Source organism: Ipomoea triloba, chromosome 1, assembly GCF_003576645.1.
Source record: "Ipomoea triloba cultivar NCNSP0323 chromosome 1, ASM357664v1".
Taxonomy (NCBI): Eukaryota; Viridiplantae; Streptophyta; class Magnoliopsida; order Solanales; family Convolvulaceae; genus Ipomoea; species Ipomoea triloba.
In genome coordinates, this window is record NC_044916.1 from 31,566,854 (window position 1) to 31,584,825 (window position 17,972).

A 17,972-nucleotide genomic window follows, 5' to 3' on the forward strand; every position below is an offset into this window, starting at 1 on the left:
TGTGTCTGTTTCGGTTAACGGGACTTGATTGAAGTGATTTTTAATTCGATTTTTAATTTAGTATTAATATACAAAATTTATATATTTAGAAACTATACTAAAAGTACTATTAAACACAAAAAATCAAATTTAAAAATAAGTAAAAAATAATAATAATAAATAAATAAGAAAAAAAGTTGATTTGACAAATAGTAAGTAAGACAGATAACATGAACAAAAAGGCTATTATTATTATTATTATTATTATTATTATTGAAAGGGGGAGTATTATTATTAAATCAGTTGAAAGTCCTGCCACCGGTACTTTTTTTTTGAAAACCCTGCCACCCGTACTCAAACCCACAGCCCATTTGTAAACCAAATCCCTACCTATTTTCTCTATACCAACTCAGACGCGAAGAGGAGAAGAGGAGCAGCGGAGGAGGCAAGAATCGGAGGGGCGAGAAGCGGTAGGCAAGAAAAAATGGCGCGAATCAGATGTCAGTGAAGATGAAGATGACTCGGTTAGTCGTTTCCATTTGTTGTTGTTGTTGTGAATTAAAAAATATAGTTTGTTTGTTGTTGTGTATTCTGAGTCTTGAAGATGTAGATGACTTTATAAGACTGTTCAATTTACTAGTCTTGAAGATGAAGATGAAAAAAAATTATACTTTTTGTTCAATTTAATGCACATTTTATAGCTTAAAGCCAACTGTATAAAGACTAGTATGTTTCTTTGGTTAATCATAAGCTAACATTTTGGAGCTAGATTTGTTGCAAGAAGAGTTGCTATTAACTTCACGAGGTTCAAGTTTGCACAGAGGGCATTGTGTAGTAATGCAGGTGCAGAGCTACCTGGTTCTAACCGTGATCAAATTGTCAAGGTAATTTCTTTACTCTATTTAAATAACATGCCACTTTATGATCTAGTCCTAGACTAGAATGTATTGCTTCATCCGCAAAAAAGTAGAAGGGAAGTCAAACTGAAACCAGTCCAAAAAAGAAAAGAAAAAAAATCCATAAGAGGAAACAGAAAAACTGAAAAGTGACTCAGTGACTAAAGTCAAACATGCTAGCCATCAATGCACAGCAAGAGTCTTTATTCAAAATCTGGTGATTGCAATGTTTGCAATTCGCAATTTGTAATTTCAATTTGACCATATCCGTGCTGTCTGCCTGTTGCCAATTGTTAGCAGGTCTACATTAGTACATTACAGGTCAATACTTCCTTTTAGTATGTTTCATTTGTCAGCAATACCAAGATTACCTTTTCTATTTCATTAAAACAGTCCTATCAATTGAACAAAGCTTTATTATTTTTCCTTTTCCTCCAAATGTGTCATCCAGAGAGTGTCTAGAAAACATAAGCCATCTCTTATCCATTGTGCATGTACTAGTGGTGGGTTGAGAAAATGAGCAGTGTCCTGAATTCCCTATGTGTTGATCCATTTTCGAGGTTACTATCCAGTATCCATTGTAATTCCTTTGGCATTGGTATAATTTAGTATTACCTTAGCCAACAATATTGACTGTTTAAACTAGTTATGTGATATCTCATTGCATTCAGTACCTTTTTATTGTATGGTGAAGTTGGTTGACCCAAACTAGTTTGGGGTTAAGACTTTGTTATCTACTTATCTTTCAAGAGAAATGCATTCACAAAGTCGATCAATTAGTTTTGAACTCTTCTAATTTCAGAATAGTTTTCAAATTTGTGTTCTTGGTCTATGATGTAGGAACCTCTGAACAAGCATGAATTGATTGATAATTCCGAACAATATGATATTGCTATAGTTGGAGGAGGCATGGTTGGCATGGCCTTAGCTTGTTCGCTAGGTGATGTTTTTCTCTCTCTGACTCCCTTCAAAAGTATACAGTGATTCTCTTCTATATTTAGGTATTTATTATTCCATCCATATAAGTTCACCATCATCTCTCACCAACCAAATGTGACTCTGTAATGCGTATCAGGCAGCAAAGTTTTAGTTTTGAATCCCTGTGGCATGCATTATTCAACATGGATAATCTGATGTTGGCATTGTTTTTATTATTATTATTATATATATATTTTTTTCTTTTCTTCACTGAGCATAAAACTCTAAAGCACATAGATCTTGAAGAATAAAGAGTTTTCAAGATCATCTAAAATCTTTCCACTAAATAAATAGGGATTGTGATTGGCTGTGATGTTCCTTTAATTATGTAATCCAAAAAACCTTCACTTTATTTCCAATATATCAGTAAATTTGTCTAAGATTTTAAAATATGCTTGCAGCAAGCACGCCATTGACAAGGCAGCTAAATGTGGCTATAATTGATAGCAATCCTGCATTACAGAATGCTGATTTGTTGAAAAAGGAAGGTCCCCCTGATCCAAGAGTCAGTACAGTCACACCTGCAACTATATCATTTTACAGAGGTATTACTATACTTTGGGATAGCCATTCCGAGGTGTGTGTTGAGTGGGTGGGTGGGGGGCTAGTATTAGCTATTCTTTAATTCTCAGGAATAGCTATGTTTTCCCAATACCAAATATGCCCACACACATTAATAGTTCAGTGGGGAGAATTGCCCTCACTGAATTTTGAATAATTGTACTATATTATGTATAATTATAACATATTCTATTATTTACTCCATAATTTATGTTAGTATTCCCTTACTCAATTTTAAAATTTTCTCTTCTCTCTAGGAAACTGTTTTAATTGTTGCCATAGATGTAATTGATTGCAGATGTGGATGTATGATTGTATGGTATTATTTACCCCATTTTTATATTAGTTTTCCCCCATTCAACTTTAACTTTTTTTTTTTAATTAGTAAATGTGCCTCTCAATTATTCAAAACCCTGAATCTGTCTCTACGTGTGGGGGGTGGGGGCAATGCTGGTAGAGCTTGTTAGTTTTGGCTAGCAAACTATAACTTGCATAAGGTCATCTCTGCTCTTAAGGAAACAGTTTTAATTTTTACCATAAAAGTGAACTGTTGTTCATTGTAGATGTGGGTGCGTGGCAACATGTCCAACAACATCGGCATGCTTTTTTTGATAAGATGCAGGTAAGCAATGCCCTTGTTTCCTTAAGAGTAAATACCTAAAATGGTCCCTCGACTATAGCGAAATTCACAAATTAGTCCTCAACTATTGATTGAATCCAATTAAGTCCTTAACTTTTCAATTTTTATCCAATTAAGTCCTCTGTCCATTTGACTGTTTGCTGACCGTGATCTTTGAGGATATATATGTAATTTCATGCGAAAAGCTCATAAGTATTACGAAAAAAAGAAAAATATTTATTCAATTACAGAGACCAAGGCTTCAAGGCGGTGTCAGCCACCGTGTTCTACAGCGCCGAAGCGGCCTTCCGTTGCCTGTCGTGCGATGCCAAGATCCACGCCGCCAACAAGCTCGCATCACGCCACGCACGCGTCTGGGTCTGCGAGTGCGAGGTTTGTAAATAGATCCATGTTAGCTTCACCTGCAAGGGGGACGCTGCTGCTCTCTGTGTCGCCTGGGATCGTGACATCTACTCCGTGAACCCAGTGGCGCGCCGCCACAACCAACTTCCCGTGGTGCCGTTTTACGACTCCATCGTCGTCGCAACTAAATCCTACGGCTTCGACTTCGCTTCCCCGGGCTATGAAAGTACTTCAGTAACGAGCCCGATAACTAGAACCCGGAAGAAGCAGAGGAGGAAGCAAAGGCGGCGTCGTGGATGCTCCCTACTCCGGTCTCCGACCACAAACAGAACCCTATAATGCTATTGAATGGGTTCCCAAATCTAACATATGTTATATGTAATTATCAGTTCTCTATTCACCTCGCCAATGGCCAAATTACTCCAAACTCAGCTCCATCGTAGATTTCCTCCCCGGTATCATGCTCTCCTTGAGCAACCGGCGAAAGGGAGCCCCTTCTAGGTCTCCTCTTTCTTGAATTAAAGCGTTCATTCTTCCCCAGGGCATGAAATTACATATATATCCTCAAAGATCACGGTCAACAAACAGTCAAATAGGCGGAGGACTTAATTGGGTAAAAATTGAAAAGTTAAGGACTTAATTGGATTCAATCAATAGTTGAGGACTAATTTGTGAATTTCGCTATAGTCGAGGGACCATTTTGGGTATTTACTCTTTCCTTAATAATGCATTTAAGTTTTGTCAGAGAACTTGTAAACTCTACTATGAAAGTATGAATCTTATTTTTACAGATATATATGTTATCATCTCTTCCATTCTTATCAGATTTATATCCTGTTGTCTCATAGGAACTTTGGAGGTTTTTCTTGTTGTTTCATGTATCTTCACTTGAGTTCTCTTTTTTCCACCTTCTGTGAAGGGCTATCTTCCTAATGCTTTAGATTCCGAACCTTGTAGGTCTGGGATTACACAGGTCTGGGATATACAAGGTACAGTGCAAGAGATATTGGTAAAGAAGTTTTAGGGTAAGTGCATCTTTTGGTTTAGAGACCATTCTTGTTTCTGTTATTATGGAGTTCTTATTCATAGATATTTGGACATTCAATTTAGGTGTGTTGTGGAGAATAAAGTGCTACATGGATCTCTATTATCATCCATTCAGGTATTAAAATGTTATTCACTATGTTTATATTGTTTATAAATTATAAAGGTTTTGCTTGGATTTTCCTTTTTGGAAGTTATTGGTTACTCCCAGCACACTACGTAGGCGTCATGCTCCATATTTACCCTCACCATTCCTTTCCACCCACCTTATCTTTTTGGTTTTGCTTGGATTTTCTTTTTGTTTACATGAGCCTTTATCCGATGTAGACCTTAGTTGGATAAGTAGAAAACTTCCTGTTTCCTGCATTATGCGTCATATTGTGTATGTTTTTAATCTAGACTAGCTGATTACACACTGGTAATTCCTGACAGAGCATGGATTTTAAGAAGAGAATATACCCTGCCAAGTTAAGCTCAATGACCGTAAATTCAAGTAGTCCATTGACAACTTCCGCTGGCACAGCATCACAACCTTGTGGAGGTGCTGCTCGATTGGAGTTGAGCAATGGCGATAGTTTGTATGCAAAGCTGGTGGTAAATCTCAAGTTTATTAAATGTAGAAGCACAAAGAAATTTCTTCTATTGATATATTAATAGTTCAGTTCGGTGTTTCAGCTGTTTCATAGCCGTGCTGTGTGTCACAGGTTGGAGCTGATGGGTCAAAATCACGTGTTAGGGAGTTAGCGGGAATTGAGACAACCGGATGGAAATATTCCCAGAGTGCAATCATCTGTACAGTAGAACATGCAGAGCAGAACCACTGTGCTTGTCAGAGATTTTTACCTAATNCTAAATCCTACGGCTTCGACTTCGCTTCCCCGGGCTATGAAAGTACTTCAGTAACGAGCCCGATAACTAGAACCCGGAAGAAGCAGAGGAGGAAGCAAAGGCGGCGTCGTGGATGCTCCCTACTCCGGTCTCCGACCACAAACAGAACCCTATAATGCTATTGAATGGGTTCCCAAATCTAACATATGTTATATGTAATTATCAGTTCTCTATTCACCTCGCCAATGGCCAAATTACTCCAAACTCAGCTCCATCGTAGATTTCCTCCCCGGTATCATGCTCTCCTTGAGCAACCGGCGAAAGGGAGCCCCTTCTAGGTCTCCTCTTTCTTGAATTAAAGCGTTCATTCTTCCCCAGGGCATGAAATTACATATATATCCTCAAAGATCACGGTCAACAAACAGTCAAATAGGCGGAGGACTTAATTGGGTAAAAATTGAAAAGTTAAGGACTTAATTGGATTCAATCAATAGTTGAGGACTAATTTGTGAATTTCGCTATAGTCGAGGGACCATTTTGGGTATTTACTCTTTCCTTAATAATGCATTTAAGTTTTGTCAGAGAACTTGTAAACTCTACTATGAAAGTATGAATCTTATTTTTACAGATATATATGTTATCATCTCTTCCATTCTTATCAGATTTATATCCTGTTGTCTCATAGGAACTTTGGAGGTTTTTCTTGTTGTTTCATGTATCTTCACTTGAGTTCTCTTTTTTCCACCTTCTGTGAAGGGCTATCTTCCTAATGCTTTAGATTCCGAACCTTGTAGGTCTGGGATTACACAGGTCTGGGATATACAAGGTACAGTGCAAGAGATATTGGTAAAGAAGTTTTAGGGTAAGTGCATCTTTTGGTTTAGAGACCATTCTTGTTTCTGTTATTATGGAGTTCTTATTCATAGATATTTGGACATTCAATTTAGGTGTGTTGTGGAGAATAAAGTGCTACATGGATCTCTATTATCATCCATTCAGGTATTAAAATGTTATTCACTATGTTTATATTGTTTATAAATTATAAAGGTTTTGCTTGGATTTTCCTTTTTGGAAGTTATTGGTTACTCCCAGCACACTACGTAGGCGTCATGCTCCATATTTACCCTCACCATTCCTTTCCACCCACCTTATCTTTTTGGTTTTGCTTGGATTTTCTTTTTGTTTACATGAGCCTTTATCCGATGTAGACCTTAGTTGGATAAGTAGAAAACTTCCTGTTTCCTGCATTATGCGTCATATTGTGTATGTTTTTAATCTAGACTAGCTGATTACACACTGGTAATTCCTGACAGAGCATGGATTTTAAGAAGAGAATATACCCTGCCAAGTTAAGCTCAATGACCGTAAATTCAAGTAGTCCATTGACAACTTCCGCTGGCACAGCATCACAACCTTGTGGAGGTGCTGCTCGATTGGAGTTGAGCAATGGCGATAGTTTGTATGCAAAGCTGGTGGTAAATCTCAAGTTTATTAAATGTAGAAGCACAAAGAAATTTCTTCTATTGATATATTAATAGTTCAGTTCGGTGTTTCAGCTGTTTCATAGCCGTGCTGTGTGTCACAGGTTGGAGCTGATGGGTCAAAATCACGTGTTAGGGAGTTAGCGGGAATTGAGACAACCGGATGGAAATATTCCCAGAGTGCAATCATCTGTACAGTAGAACATGCAGAGCAGAACCACTGTGCTTGTCAGAGATTTTTACCTAATGGTCCAATTGCACTTTTGCCCATCGGTGATAATTTCAGCAACATCGTATGGACCATGGACCCAAAAGAATCATCCGAGCGCATATCAGCGAGCGAGAATGACTTTGTGAACATGGTGAACCATGCATTGGATCAAGGGTATGGCCCTCGTCCCAAATCACAACCATTTGGCAGTGCTGGTTTGCTTTCTTGGCTCAGACCAGGCATCACATCATCAGCCAATGAGCGTTTTGAAGTTCCACCCAGAGTTATAAAATTATCTTCTGCCAGAATGGTCTTCCCATTGTCCTTAATGCACGCCAACAGTTATGCATCAAAACGTGTGGTCCTTATTGGCGACGCAGCACACACTGTTCATCCCCTGGCTGGTCAAGGAGTTAATATGGGCTTTGGCGATGCAATTGCTCTTTCAAAAGTCATCGCCGAAGGTGTTGCAGTAGGATCTGACATTGGGGAGGTATGCCCGTAATTATTTCTTTCCTTGAATAATCTTTTCCTGCATTGGGAACTCCCTAGAATTTCCTGCAAGACGTTCTATTAACATAGAAAATGTGTAAAAGATTGTGTCTCGACTTAATTTTCCGCTAGTTTCATTCATATATGTTGAACGTATTCATAACCTATAACGATGGACTATGCTACCTATATCTTTATGTATATAAACGAGGCATCATGCACATGGCTTTGATATAGATATATATGAATTCCTATATAACAATATTCTTGGTGCGTAAGCAAAAGACAAAAGTGCAATCCACTTTAAAATGAGCTCTTCCAATTTGTGTTTCGGGCATTACACAAACCATTCTGCCTGCTTATTTTCGTTCCCGTTATGCATGTACTGATCAAAAGGCTTTCCTGAAACAGGTTTCTGTGTTGAAGAAATACGAATCTGAGAGGAAACCTGCAAACATTGCAATGATGGCCGTTCTCGATGGTTTCCAGAAGGCATATTCTGTTGATTTCATGCCTGTGAATCTACTGCGGGCTGCTGCATTCCAGGCTGCGCACTATATATCGCCACTGAAACGAAATATCATCTCTTTTGCTTCAGGTGAACACAAGATTCCACTGTTCACATGATCTGTACGGTAGATTTTAGAGATATTTTGTGGAATTTGGTTTAAGTTACTGCCCACTATCATATTTTGGAAGGATTGTGAATGATGATTTAAAATTAGTGATAAAGTTCAAAACTTGTAATTATTATATTATTATTACAAAAAATATTTATTTTAATTTACCTCATCCACCTGGGAGCAATATGATAAGTGTCCAGTGTGGGATTTAATCTTAAAAATTTATTATTTGTCCAATTACATTCATATATGTTTGTGTGGGAGCAATATGTGAGTGCTTTCTCCGAGGAGGTTGACAATTTAAAAGAGACTCCTATTCCTGGGGAAGGGAAAAGCGTAAGTTTGTGGAAAAGATAGTTACGTATGTCATAATTGAGTGCGTGTTATACCAACATAGTACATACATATTTAGTTTATAATTCAATCTGAACACGGGAGCAATTAGCAAAAGCAACACTGGCAATGGTATAACATGCACTCAATGAGTGTATGTTATACCATTATCTATTTCCAATTTTGAAATCATTTTTAATTCCCAGGCTTCAAAATTGATCATTTTCATGCTTCAACTCTTTTATGGCAAAAATTTGTGTGAAACCGTCTCACGGGTCTCAATTCGTGAGACGGGTTAGATCTTTGATTAATGAAATCAAAAATCACATATTTGTCTCATTAATAAAAATTTTAACACGGACTGAAACCTGTGACAGTCTTACACAAATGATGTACTTTTAATATATTAAAAATATACATTGTACTTATAGTTCACATAAATGTGTGGACCATTATCTATGCAATAATGATTTATTATGCACTGAAACTTTGAGCTTTAGTAAAATGAAAAGGTTTGGAAGTTTAGTAAAATCAAAATATTATTTAATTTTAAAAATTTAAAACCAATAATATTTTAAATTTTTAATAAAGAAATAAATAAATTTGTTTAAAAAATAAAATAAAAATAACTTGTGTCAACACTATAAAGGTTTAACCTGCTAAACAAGTCAAATTGAACAATTTTACAGATATAAGATATTTGAATGAAACTTTTTTTTATTTATTTAGGGGACCTAATTACACTATCCAATTAATTTTAGGAGGTTAATTTGACACTTTTCCCTTGATTAGAGATTTAGAGGCCATGAAAGTCCATTGTCTATTTGTCATATATCAAAAAAAAAAAAAAAAAAAAAAAAAAAAAAAAAAAAAAACTCTTACCGCTGGGCGCGGGTCGGGCGAGCACGAAACGAACGGCTGTAAACATAACTCCCGCCAGCCGTCAGCTCACTATGCCCAACTAACTCTCAGCCCAACGTTTTAGCTGCTATTCGCTCCTCCACGTGTCTTTTCAACAGCCATAACCTACTCGGGTGTGTACATTGTGTCACAAACAACGAATATACACTGCTGCGATCCTCTCCACACCTCGCTTACTCACAGATCTTCACGCTCTCAAATTCAATTCAAATTTCTACATACTTTTCATTTCAGTTCTTATCTCTAGATTTCTGGTAGCAATATCTGAATCGTTGATTCCGCAACAATGGACGCAGCTTCGCAGCTCGTCTTCTGCGGAATCGATCCTATGCGTTGCACCTCTCTGCCGTCTCGTACTGTTTCCGTTCCCTTTTTGAAGGCTGCCAGCAACCGCCGGTCGTTTCCGAGGATTCGGAGACGGAACGCCGTCGTGCGTGCCATTGCAACTGAGCCTAAGCCGTCTGACACCAAGCCTTCTCCGTCCAACACGTCGTCGTCTCGGCCGGTCAACGGATTCCCCAAGCCAGTAAATGGAGTCTCTACAGTAAGTTTCTAGTACCTTTCAGTCATTTTTTTGTACGGAGTATTTATTTTGCTTTACTTGATAACTGGTATAATGTAAATTTTCCTGAATTTCTGCATTAACAGATGTGGATAAAAATTGGGGTTCCCTGGAAAATCTAGTTAAAATGAACTGTATACTCCATGATTTCCTTTTCTGGTTTAAATTATGTGTAGTATTTCTGAATTTCTTCATGTTCTTATGTTTTGTAGCAATTGTATGTGATGGAGGTGCTTGTTCGTCTAGCAATCATGTACTTTTACTCTAGAATTAGTGATGCGGCTCTAGTGAAGTCTATAGCAAGTGCTCAAAACAAACGCACACACATCTATATATTATATACCGAGTGTTTGTTTTATATTACCTGCATTAGTATGTATTTTCCGTATTCATGTACCTAGGTTCTAAATATTCATATGTTCAGAGCAGTAATGTGCCTGTTTATGTCTTAGTTTATTGCTTATGGTATGAGGTTGGGGATGACAGAGAATGCAGGATGTATCACAAGAGATCAAGAGAGTAAGGGCACAAATGGAAGAAAATGAGCAAGTAGCCATATTAATGAGGGGGCTACGAGGTCAAAATCTGAAGGATTCTCAGTTTGCAGATAACAATATTAAGCTTCGCCTAGTTGAGGTATGCGTGTAACACCTTTTATTAAGATTCTCACTGTTGGTATGTTTTTTTTGTTGTGAAAGCTCTCAGATGAGGCAGACCTCTATTTTAGTATAGTGTGAAACACTCTAACAGCAGTGTATACGGCTTAACTATCATGTATACCTATACTTCTGGTTTCAAGAGTGAACCGTTAACTTACTCTTGTAAAGGAATTCCAGTTTTATACATGATTCAGTTATGCTTTGACCATTATATGTTGCTAGCCATCATAAAGTTATGCATGGGCATTTACAAGCTCTCGTAGTAGCAGAGAAAGTTTCTTAACAAGGCAGAGAAGTCACAAAGATTATAAACTACTAAAAATTTTAGGTTATGTTTTTTATTGGATGCATATTTTTTGTTAGCCTCTTTGCCCAATGATCTTTAACCTGCTTTAAGGTTGATTATGCGTGGGCTATCGACTTAATAACCCAACTTCTACACATCACTGAACTTTTCAGTTTGGGACCACTATCCATAATTCCATATTTAAGCAAATTGTCAACACTATACTATTCATAGTTTCATACATACAGTTAGAAGTAGGACCACTAGTACTATGAGGTTTGAACTTTAGAATATTTTCCATGAGGCAGTGAAAGTTAGCAGATTACTTAGTAACTAAAAGGGAAGAAAAAGTGAATCCTGATGTTCCATTTATAGAAAAGGGTTAACAAAATGAAAGTTTGCTGATTATCAACAGAAGTTAAGTGATTGTTGCCTGCCTTTCTGTTTACTTCTAGAGTACATGATTTCCTCTGGCTAAAAGTTTTATTCTTACATATGTGCTGTGTTCGATTTCTTAAGGTTGATGAGAGCAGTGAGTTCCTGCCTTTAGTATATGAGCCTGCTAGCATTGCTGCATATTGGGGAAAAAGGCCAAATGCTGTTGCAACACGTATTGTGCAATTATTGTCTGTTGCTGGAGGTTTTCTTTCACGCATTGCCTCGGATGTAATAAACAAAAAAGTTAAAGAGGTGAGCCTTCAGCATCACACTTTTACCTATTATGCTACTTTTTATGTTCACTGACCAGCCGAGGAAAATAGTGCTAAAAGTTGTTTTTATTTTTATGTATGTAGTTGATACATAGGAACCAGAAGCCTAAGGCCCTTAGGCACTTCTTTATGATATCCTGGAGACCATTTACTTGAGAGTTTCAAGCAGGCAAGTCCCCAAATTGTGCCATAATTGGGAGCTTAGCCTAGCTTGGGGCTTTTCTAAGGCTATTTTTACTTGGCAGTGTCTGCATGTGTACATAGGCATGGCCTCTTTTTCTATTTACTGATCAGGGGATTCCCCATTTTGTTATATGTAACTCATTGATACATATTTCTAGTTTTATTAATTAAACATTTTTTCCCTATAAATGGTAAATGTGCACAAAGTGGGCGAAAAATAAATATCATATACAACAGGTAAGAAGGTTTCACATTTACTAGCTACTGATAAAAATCAAGCAAAATGATAGTGATTGCGGTGTAGTAGCACTGTAGTTAACTAATTTTAATATATAGTCCAGATACTTATGATTGATAGACTGGACCCTGTTCTTTGACATGGTTATGTTTTTTACTTCATTGCTTGTATTACCTTCAGAGTGAGCTTAAAATGATGATCTACATCTACTTGTTGGTCTACATTTGTGGTTTTTTTTTCAATGAAGCAAACACATAAAAATTCTGTCAGCAATTTTCAGTAAATTCTTCATTATTTTCTTTTTGCATATCTTATGTCAAAAAAGGGGGAATGCACATTTTCTTAAAACAGTTCCTCAAAAACTATTCTATGCCTTTTGCATATCCTATAACCTTTTGATCTTTATCTTACCACTAGAATGAGGTTGCCCGAGCTATTGAACTGAGGGAGATTGTAACGTCCCTGGGTCCAGCGTATATTAAACTAGGGCAGGCATTAAGCATTCGACCTGATATACTATCACCAGTTGCAATGGTTGAGCTGCAAAAGCTTTGTGACAAGGTAAGGCTGAAGCTCCTTATTTACTACCAACAAAAATTCTTTTTCCTCTGAAGTTCCCCTGTGCTTCAATTTGCATACTATTAGTTAAATTCACTGAATTCTGTTCTCGGTAATGGCTTATGGATTTTTTATTTTTTATTTTAGAAAAAGATGGACTGAATTAGAAGTGATACGATTTGATAAGCTGGAGTCTCTGATAAATTCACAACTTTTATTTGGCATTAATGAGTAAATGGATTTCGTAGGTATTTGCATGCTGTCAACATCTTTGTGCTTTCCACACCGGAAGGATAAGTATTGGGTGGGCATGTATACACCAATGTATAGAGGGCATGTCTTTATAGGTTCTTGAACTATATAGCATTTATCCATATCTGACAGAAACCTGTTAATGTCCTGAGCATAAAGAGAACTCTTTTTTTTTCTTCTTAGTTTTATAGTGTTTACTTAGGAGCAGTATTGGATTTCATTAGTTGACCATATGCTTATACTATCTGGAATTCAAACATACATGAAATAGTGAATATCTTCTTGTCAAACAACAGGTATAACATCCATTAGGAGGAAAAGTAATTTGTATATGATACTATTGAGAGATTATTTTCTGAATTTAAGAATGAAGATTAATATCTATTAACTTGATATGAATACAAAAACAAAATTGCCAAACACTTCTGCCGTTGACTTCTTCATTAACATCTTCCCTGCAGGTTCCATCGTTTCCGGATGATGTTGCCATGGCCCTTCTTGAGGAGGAACTTGGACAGCCTTGGTATAACATCTATTCAGAACTTTCTCCCTCCCCAATTGCTGCTGGTAAACTCAGTTACCATTTAGCTTTACTATTTGTTTTGAAAGCTCTGGGATAATAAGTTTTCAAATAATTAATTTATGTCTCTAGGTTTCTTTCATTAGGCTTTCCCCCTTTCTGAATGTAGTGCTGCATGTGCTCTATCTTTATACTTGTGTGTTTTCGCATGTTGTCTCCTTTTACCATAGGGGTAAAGTTCTGGGGAAGAATCCTTTGGCTCTTAATTCCTGCCAGGTTCTAAGGCGCATGTTTTTGCATTTATGGAAATTTGTTGGCAGCATCTCTAGGACAGGTGTATAAGGGCCGGCTCAAAGAGAATGGAGATTTGGTAGCTGTTAAAGTACAGAGACCATTTGTCCTTGAGACTGTTACAGTCGATTTATTCATTATTCGGAATTTGGGTCTATTTCTTAGGAAATTCCCACAGGTAATAGTTGTTAGTTACTGTTCACCATCTTGATGTCTTTCCTTTTGCTTTATGTGCTCAATGCTTGTTGCAATAATGACACTGTTCCCTTTTTATCTTCAAGATCTCAGTTGATGTGGTTGGATTAGTTGATGAATGGGCTGCTCGTTTCTTTGAAGAGCTTGATTACGTTAATGAGGGAGAAAATGGGACACTTTTTGCAGAGATGATGAAGAAAGACCTTCCCCAGGTAACTGACAATCTGACATCACTATCTGTCAGTATAACATTGACTTTTCATCTTTTCCACCTCAGCACACCCTGCCTCGCACACACCAACACAACGAGAAGAAATAGGAAATTAAGAAAAAGTGACCAATTTAGGCAGAAAAAACCACAGGCATAAATGAGCCTTTTTTTGGTTTTGTTTTGTTTCTATTCTTTGACTCAAGAAATGAAGAGAGGTCTATGATCTTCCTTTTCCATATAGAAGAGCAAATAAGGTTTCTTAATGCTCGTGAGAGGAATACTTTGATGCTGCCTCAGTTTTTAAAAATGCATATCTCTGATTTGGGAGACTTCTCTCAGGTTGTTATACCTGCAACATATCAAAAGTATACTTCAAGGAAGGTTCTTACAACACAGTGGATAGATGGAGAGAAACTATCACAAAGTACAGCAAGTGATGTTGGGGAGTTGGTAAATGTTGGTGTGATATGCTACCTTAAGCAGGTAATATATTTTTGAAGGTGTTTGTGATATTTTTGAAAGTACAAACTCTTCAAACCTATTAGTGCCTCTAACTTCTATTGAAACCTTGCCTTCTTGATATTACCAGCTGATTGGTTTATGATGTTTGTCAGTCACAGTTTGTGAAACATATCTTTGTTAGTATCATGTACATCATCTTACTGCTTTTCATTTTCTACAGCTGCTTGATACAGGTTTCTTCCATGCTGATCCTCATCCGGGGAATTTGATACGTACTCCAGATGGAAAGCTAGCTATACTTGATTTTGGTAAGAACTCACACTATAAGAGTACATTATGGAGAGTCATTCTAGGTTATACTTGATTCTGTATGAGATCCTTCCATGAGGATATTTTGCAGAAAATCTCATTCTAGAGTAAATGCAGCTTTCTGCTTTGACCTCTTGAGGTTTGGGAACGCTTTACTTGTTTTCCTTTTGAAAATTTTCAATGTTCAAATTAGTACGTCAACAAAAAAATGGTTGGGAGCATTAGAGTATCTTAAGATGCTTAATTTAGTAAGATGTTGAACTTTGCATTAATTTTGAATTATTACAGCATGCTCTGAGTTGTTTTTAATTTTATTTATTTATTTTTTTGGGTAGGCTTGGTTACAAAACTAACAGATGATCAAAAATATGGCATGATCGAAGCTATAGCTCACCTTATACACAGAGACTATGGTGCAATAGTCAAGGATTTTGTCAAGTTAGGTTTCATTCCAGAAGGGGTTAATTTGGAACCAATCTTGCCAGTGCTGGCAAAGGTTTTTGATCAGGCACTTGAAGGTGGAGGAGCAAAAAATATTAACTTCCAGGAGCTGGCATCTGATTTGGCACAAATAACATTTGATTATCCATTCAGAATACCCCCTTATTTTGCTCTAATCATTCGAGCAATAGGAGTTCTGGAGGGTATTGCCTTAGTGGGAAATCCTGACTTTGCCATTGTGGATGAAGCCTATCCATATATTGCACAGGTAGAGTATTAAGAGGCTGCTATTCGTGCTTTTTGAATACTCCATAATGTTTTGGAGAATCCACAATTTATTTGACTGAATCTCTTATTTTAATCTACAAAATATGTTACTTGTGCCAAAAAACAGAAAGTTCTATATCTGTATGTTTAAGTTTTCTATACTCTGAAGTTAACTCATACCTTTCTTATCAATACCAGAGACTCCTGACAGATGAATCTCCACGTTTGAGGAATGCTTTAAGATATACCATATATGGGAAATCTGGTGTTTTTGATGCTGAAAGATTTATAGATGTCATGCAAGCATTTGAGACTTTCATAACTGCAGCTAAGAGCGGAGGTGGGGAGAATTTGAATGGGAGAATGGCAGAACTTGGAATTATACAAACGCAACCAAATTATATGCTCCCCGTACTCCCATTGGCTGCGTCTGAAGGGATGCAACCTGTTAAAACTAGAGCAGCCTTGGGATTTCTAATTTCTGAAAAAGGGAACTTTTTCCGAGAATTTCTTTTGGATGAGGTATGTTTACGGATTGAAGTTTAGGGAAATGTTATTGCTGCCTTTTATAAATAATATTTGGGTCATATATGTTGGATCAAATATCCAAGGAACCCTAAACATGCGTATACACATTGACTTTAAGCAGATTGTAAAAGGAATTGATGCAGTTACAAGGGAACAGTTGGTGCAAATAATGGCTTTACTTGGAATACAAAATGCATCTCCAGTATTCAGCATGGTTCCTACTTTAGGGCTTATCAAACCTGCTGCGCTTTTGCCAACAATAACTGAGGAGGACAAAGTCATATTGAACAATGTCCAGAAGATAGCTGATTTCTTAACAGCTGGAAGTGCAATTTCATCAAACCAGGTACATTTACCTTTTCTTCCCTGAAAAAAAATATTCATTCTATCTTCCATAGACCGTATATAGCACGGGACCTGGACTAGCTTGTGTTTATGATCTACTTAGGCAGTTGTATGGATTAATATTTAATCATAATACAAATTGTTTTTTGAATCATATACAAACATGGGCTAAATTTCAATTATTCATATCATCCTTCTTGCTTGTGGTCAAAGTGGAAAGTCTCAATACTAGTATGGTGCATAGCCATTTCAGACATTAGAAGATACTAATTGCTTTCCACATCTGCAAGGCATTGATTTAATATTATCTATTGGGATTTTCCAAAATTATGAACTTCCATAGGTTTTTTCATAAAAATCAACTACTGTATTTTAAATTCCCTAGGTCTTTACCAAACAAGGCTTATAGCTTATTTTTAGTCAAAATAAGCTAAACTCTAAAATAAGCTCTACCAAACAGAGCCATAACTACATGTAATGAATTGTTAAAATGTATGCAGAGAATATTGTTTACAGTTTGTTCAACCTAATTAGATGTGCAACATTGAGAATATTGAACTGCATGCATGTAATTTCCAACTAATGTGCAGGGTGTTGATGTTTCTCGGGCTATTCAAGAACTTCTCCCAGTGCTTCCAGGCCTTTCGGCTAAAGTGCTCCCCGAGGTGCTGAGTCGATTATCTTCCAGGGTATTCGCACGCTTGCTACGAGATACACTACTGTAACTCTAATTAATCCTTAACTTTCTTGCTCTAAACCACCTGCATTATATTGTGCACATTTGGTGATTCACATGCCTAGAGGCTAGAGTAGAGATTACACAAATACAGTATAGATTGACAATATATTGAATCCTCTCTGTATTCAAATAACAGAAAAATCTGTATAGTTCAATTAATGTAAAGCTTTATGCTAAAATCATTTTTTTTTTCATTTTACATTATTCAATTATTGTGATTGTTGGCTGTTACCAGTACTAAAGTGCGCTAAGGTTTTAGCATTTTTAGGTTTCACTTGTGAATACAGGACTATGGCTGGTCCAGGAGGGTTGATGGTCTATCTGGTTATCTATGCCAGACCTGACTCGAATTGAGAAGTTCTATTGGTTTTTTTTTTTTTTGGGTGTAAAGGTTAGTTCATATAAATTATAATTAGTATAAATTGTTTTTAAGGATAATCCATGCCCGAAGAGTAAAAAGTAACTACGGAATAATTAGGTAATCATCCATCCAGAGTCTAACACAACCGTCATAGTAATGTGATTGGTGAGACATGCACACCCTTGGCAAAACTTGTTCCAACACCATAAGATTACAAGTTTAATTTCTAGCGAGAGTGTCTATTTTAATTAGGCTGTAAGTTCTAGCGAGAGTGTCTATTCAAATTAAGTTGTAAGTATACTTGCAAATTGAGCCATTTGCGAGTTATAAATTTGAGAATAATTTTAAAAAAAATTAAGTCACCGAAAAAAGTCACCATTCGAGTTGCAATATAATTCTTGTCAAATTCTCGCATGTTTGGTTGGATGGAAAATCAATTTGACTTTATTGGTTTTTTTGTCCTCTTGGTACTTCTACTTTATTGATGTTTGTTTATACTTTGTACTTCTTTTTTCTTTTTTCAATG

The 17,972-nt window shown here is 36.7% G+C and overlaps 2 protein-coding genes across 3 annotated transcripts; both read left to right on the forward strand.

Annotated features, from left to right (window-relative positions):
• The first annotated feature begins 320 nt into the window (after positions 1–320).
• On the forward strand, positions 321–8,296 carry LOC116028855 (ubiquinone biosynthesis monooxygenase COQ6, mitochondrial). 2 transcript variants are annotated; one of them, XM_031270696.1, is made up of 11 exons: positions 321–503; positions 749–863; positions 1,716–1,815; positions 2,255–2,398; positions 2,978–3,036; positions 4,354–4,421; positions 4,507–4,558; positions 4,873–5,034; positions 5,145–5,275; positions 6,985–7,453; positions 7,864–8,296. In XM_031270696.1, exons 1-11 carry the CDS (start codon positions 478–480, stop codon positions 8,077–8,079), a joined length of 1,542 nt encoding a protein of 513 aa, XP_031126556.1. In that variant the 5' UTR covers positions 321–477; the 3' UTR covers positions 8,080–8,296. The 2 variants fall into 2 exon arrangements, with proteins under 2 accessions (XP_031126556.1, XP_031126564.1); XM_031270704.1 differs by lacking the exon at positions 5,145–5,275 and having other exon boundaries at positions 6,854–7,453.
• Positions 8,297–9,469: 1,173 nt separating this feature from the next.
• On the forward strand, positions 9,470–17,279 carry LOC116026170 (uncharacterized protein sll0005). The gene is made up of 13 exons (XM_031267642.1): positions 9,470–9,873; positions 10,378–10,527; positions 11,356–11,526; positions 12,385–12,528; positions 13,239–13,344; positions 13,618–13,766; positions 13,870–13,995; positions 14,334–14,477; positions 14,677–14,764; positions 15,101–15,474; positions 15,672–15,995; positions 16,123–16,347; positions 16,937–17,279. The coding sequence occupies exons 1-13, from the start codon at positions 9,616–9,618 to the stop codon at positions 17,069–17,071; spliced, it is 2,394 nt and encodes a 797-aa protein (XP_031123502.1). The 5' UTR covers positions 9,470–9,615; the 3' UTR covers positions 17,072–17,279.
• Positions 17,280–17,972: the final 693 nt, after the last annotated feature.

Bases quoted from the DNA above. Each gene is read 5' to 3' on its own strand.
- LOC116028855 (XM_031270696.1), top strand. From the start codon at position 478: ATGTCAGTGAAGATGAAGATGACTCG. The intron at 3,037-4,353 runs GTAAGCAATGCC...CGAACCTTGTAG, and splicing joins CTTTTTTTGATAAGATGCAG to GTCTGGGATTACACAGGTCT. The intron at 4,422-4,506 runs GTAAGTGCATCT...CATTCAATTTAG, and splicing joins ATTGGTAAAGAAGTTTTAGG to GTGTGTTGTGGAGAATAAAG.
- LOC116026170 (XM_031267642.1), top strand. From the start codon at position 9,616: ATGGACGCAGCTTCGCAGCTCGTCTTCTGCGGAATCGATCCTATGCGT. The intron at 12,529-13,238 runs GTAAGGCTGAAG...TCTTCCCTGCAG, and splicing joins TGCAAAAGCTTTGTGACAAG to GTTCCATCGTTTCCGGATGA. The intron at 15,475-15,671 runs GTAGAGTATTAA...TATCAATACCAG, and splicing joins CCTATCCATATATTGCACAG to AGACTCCTGACAGATGAATC.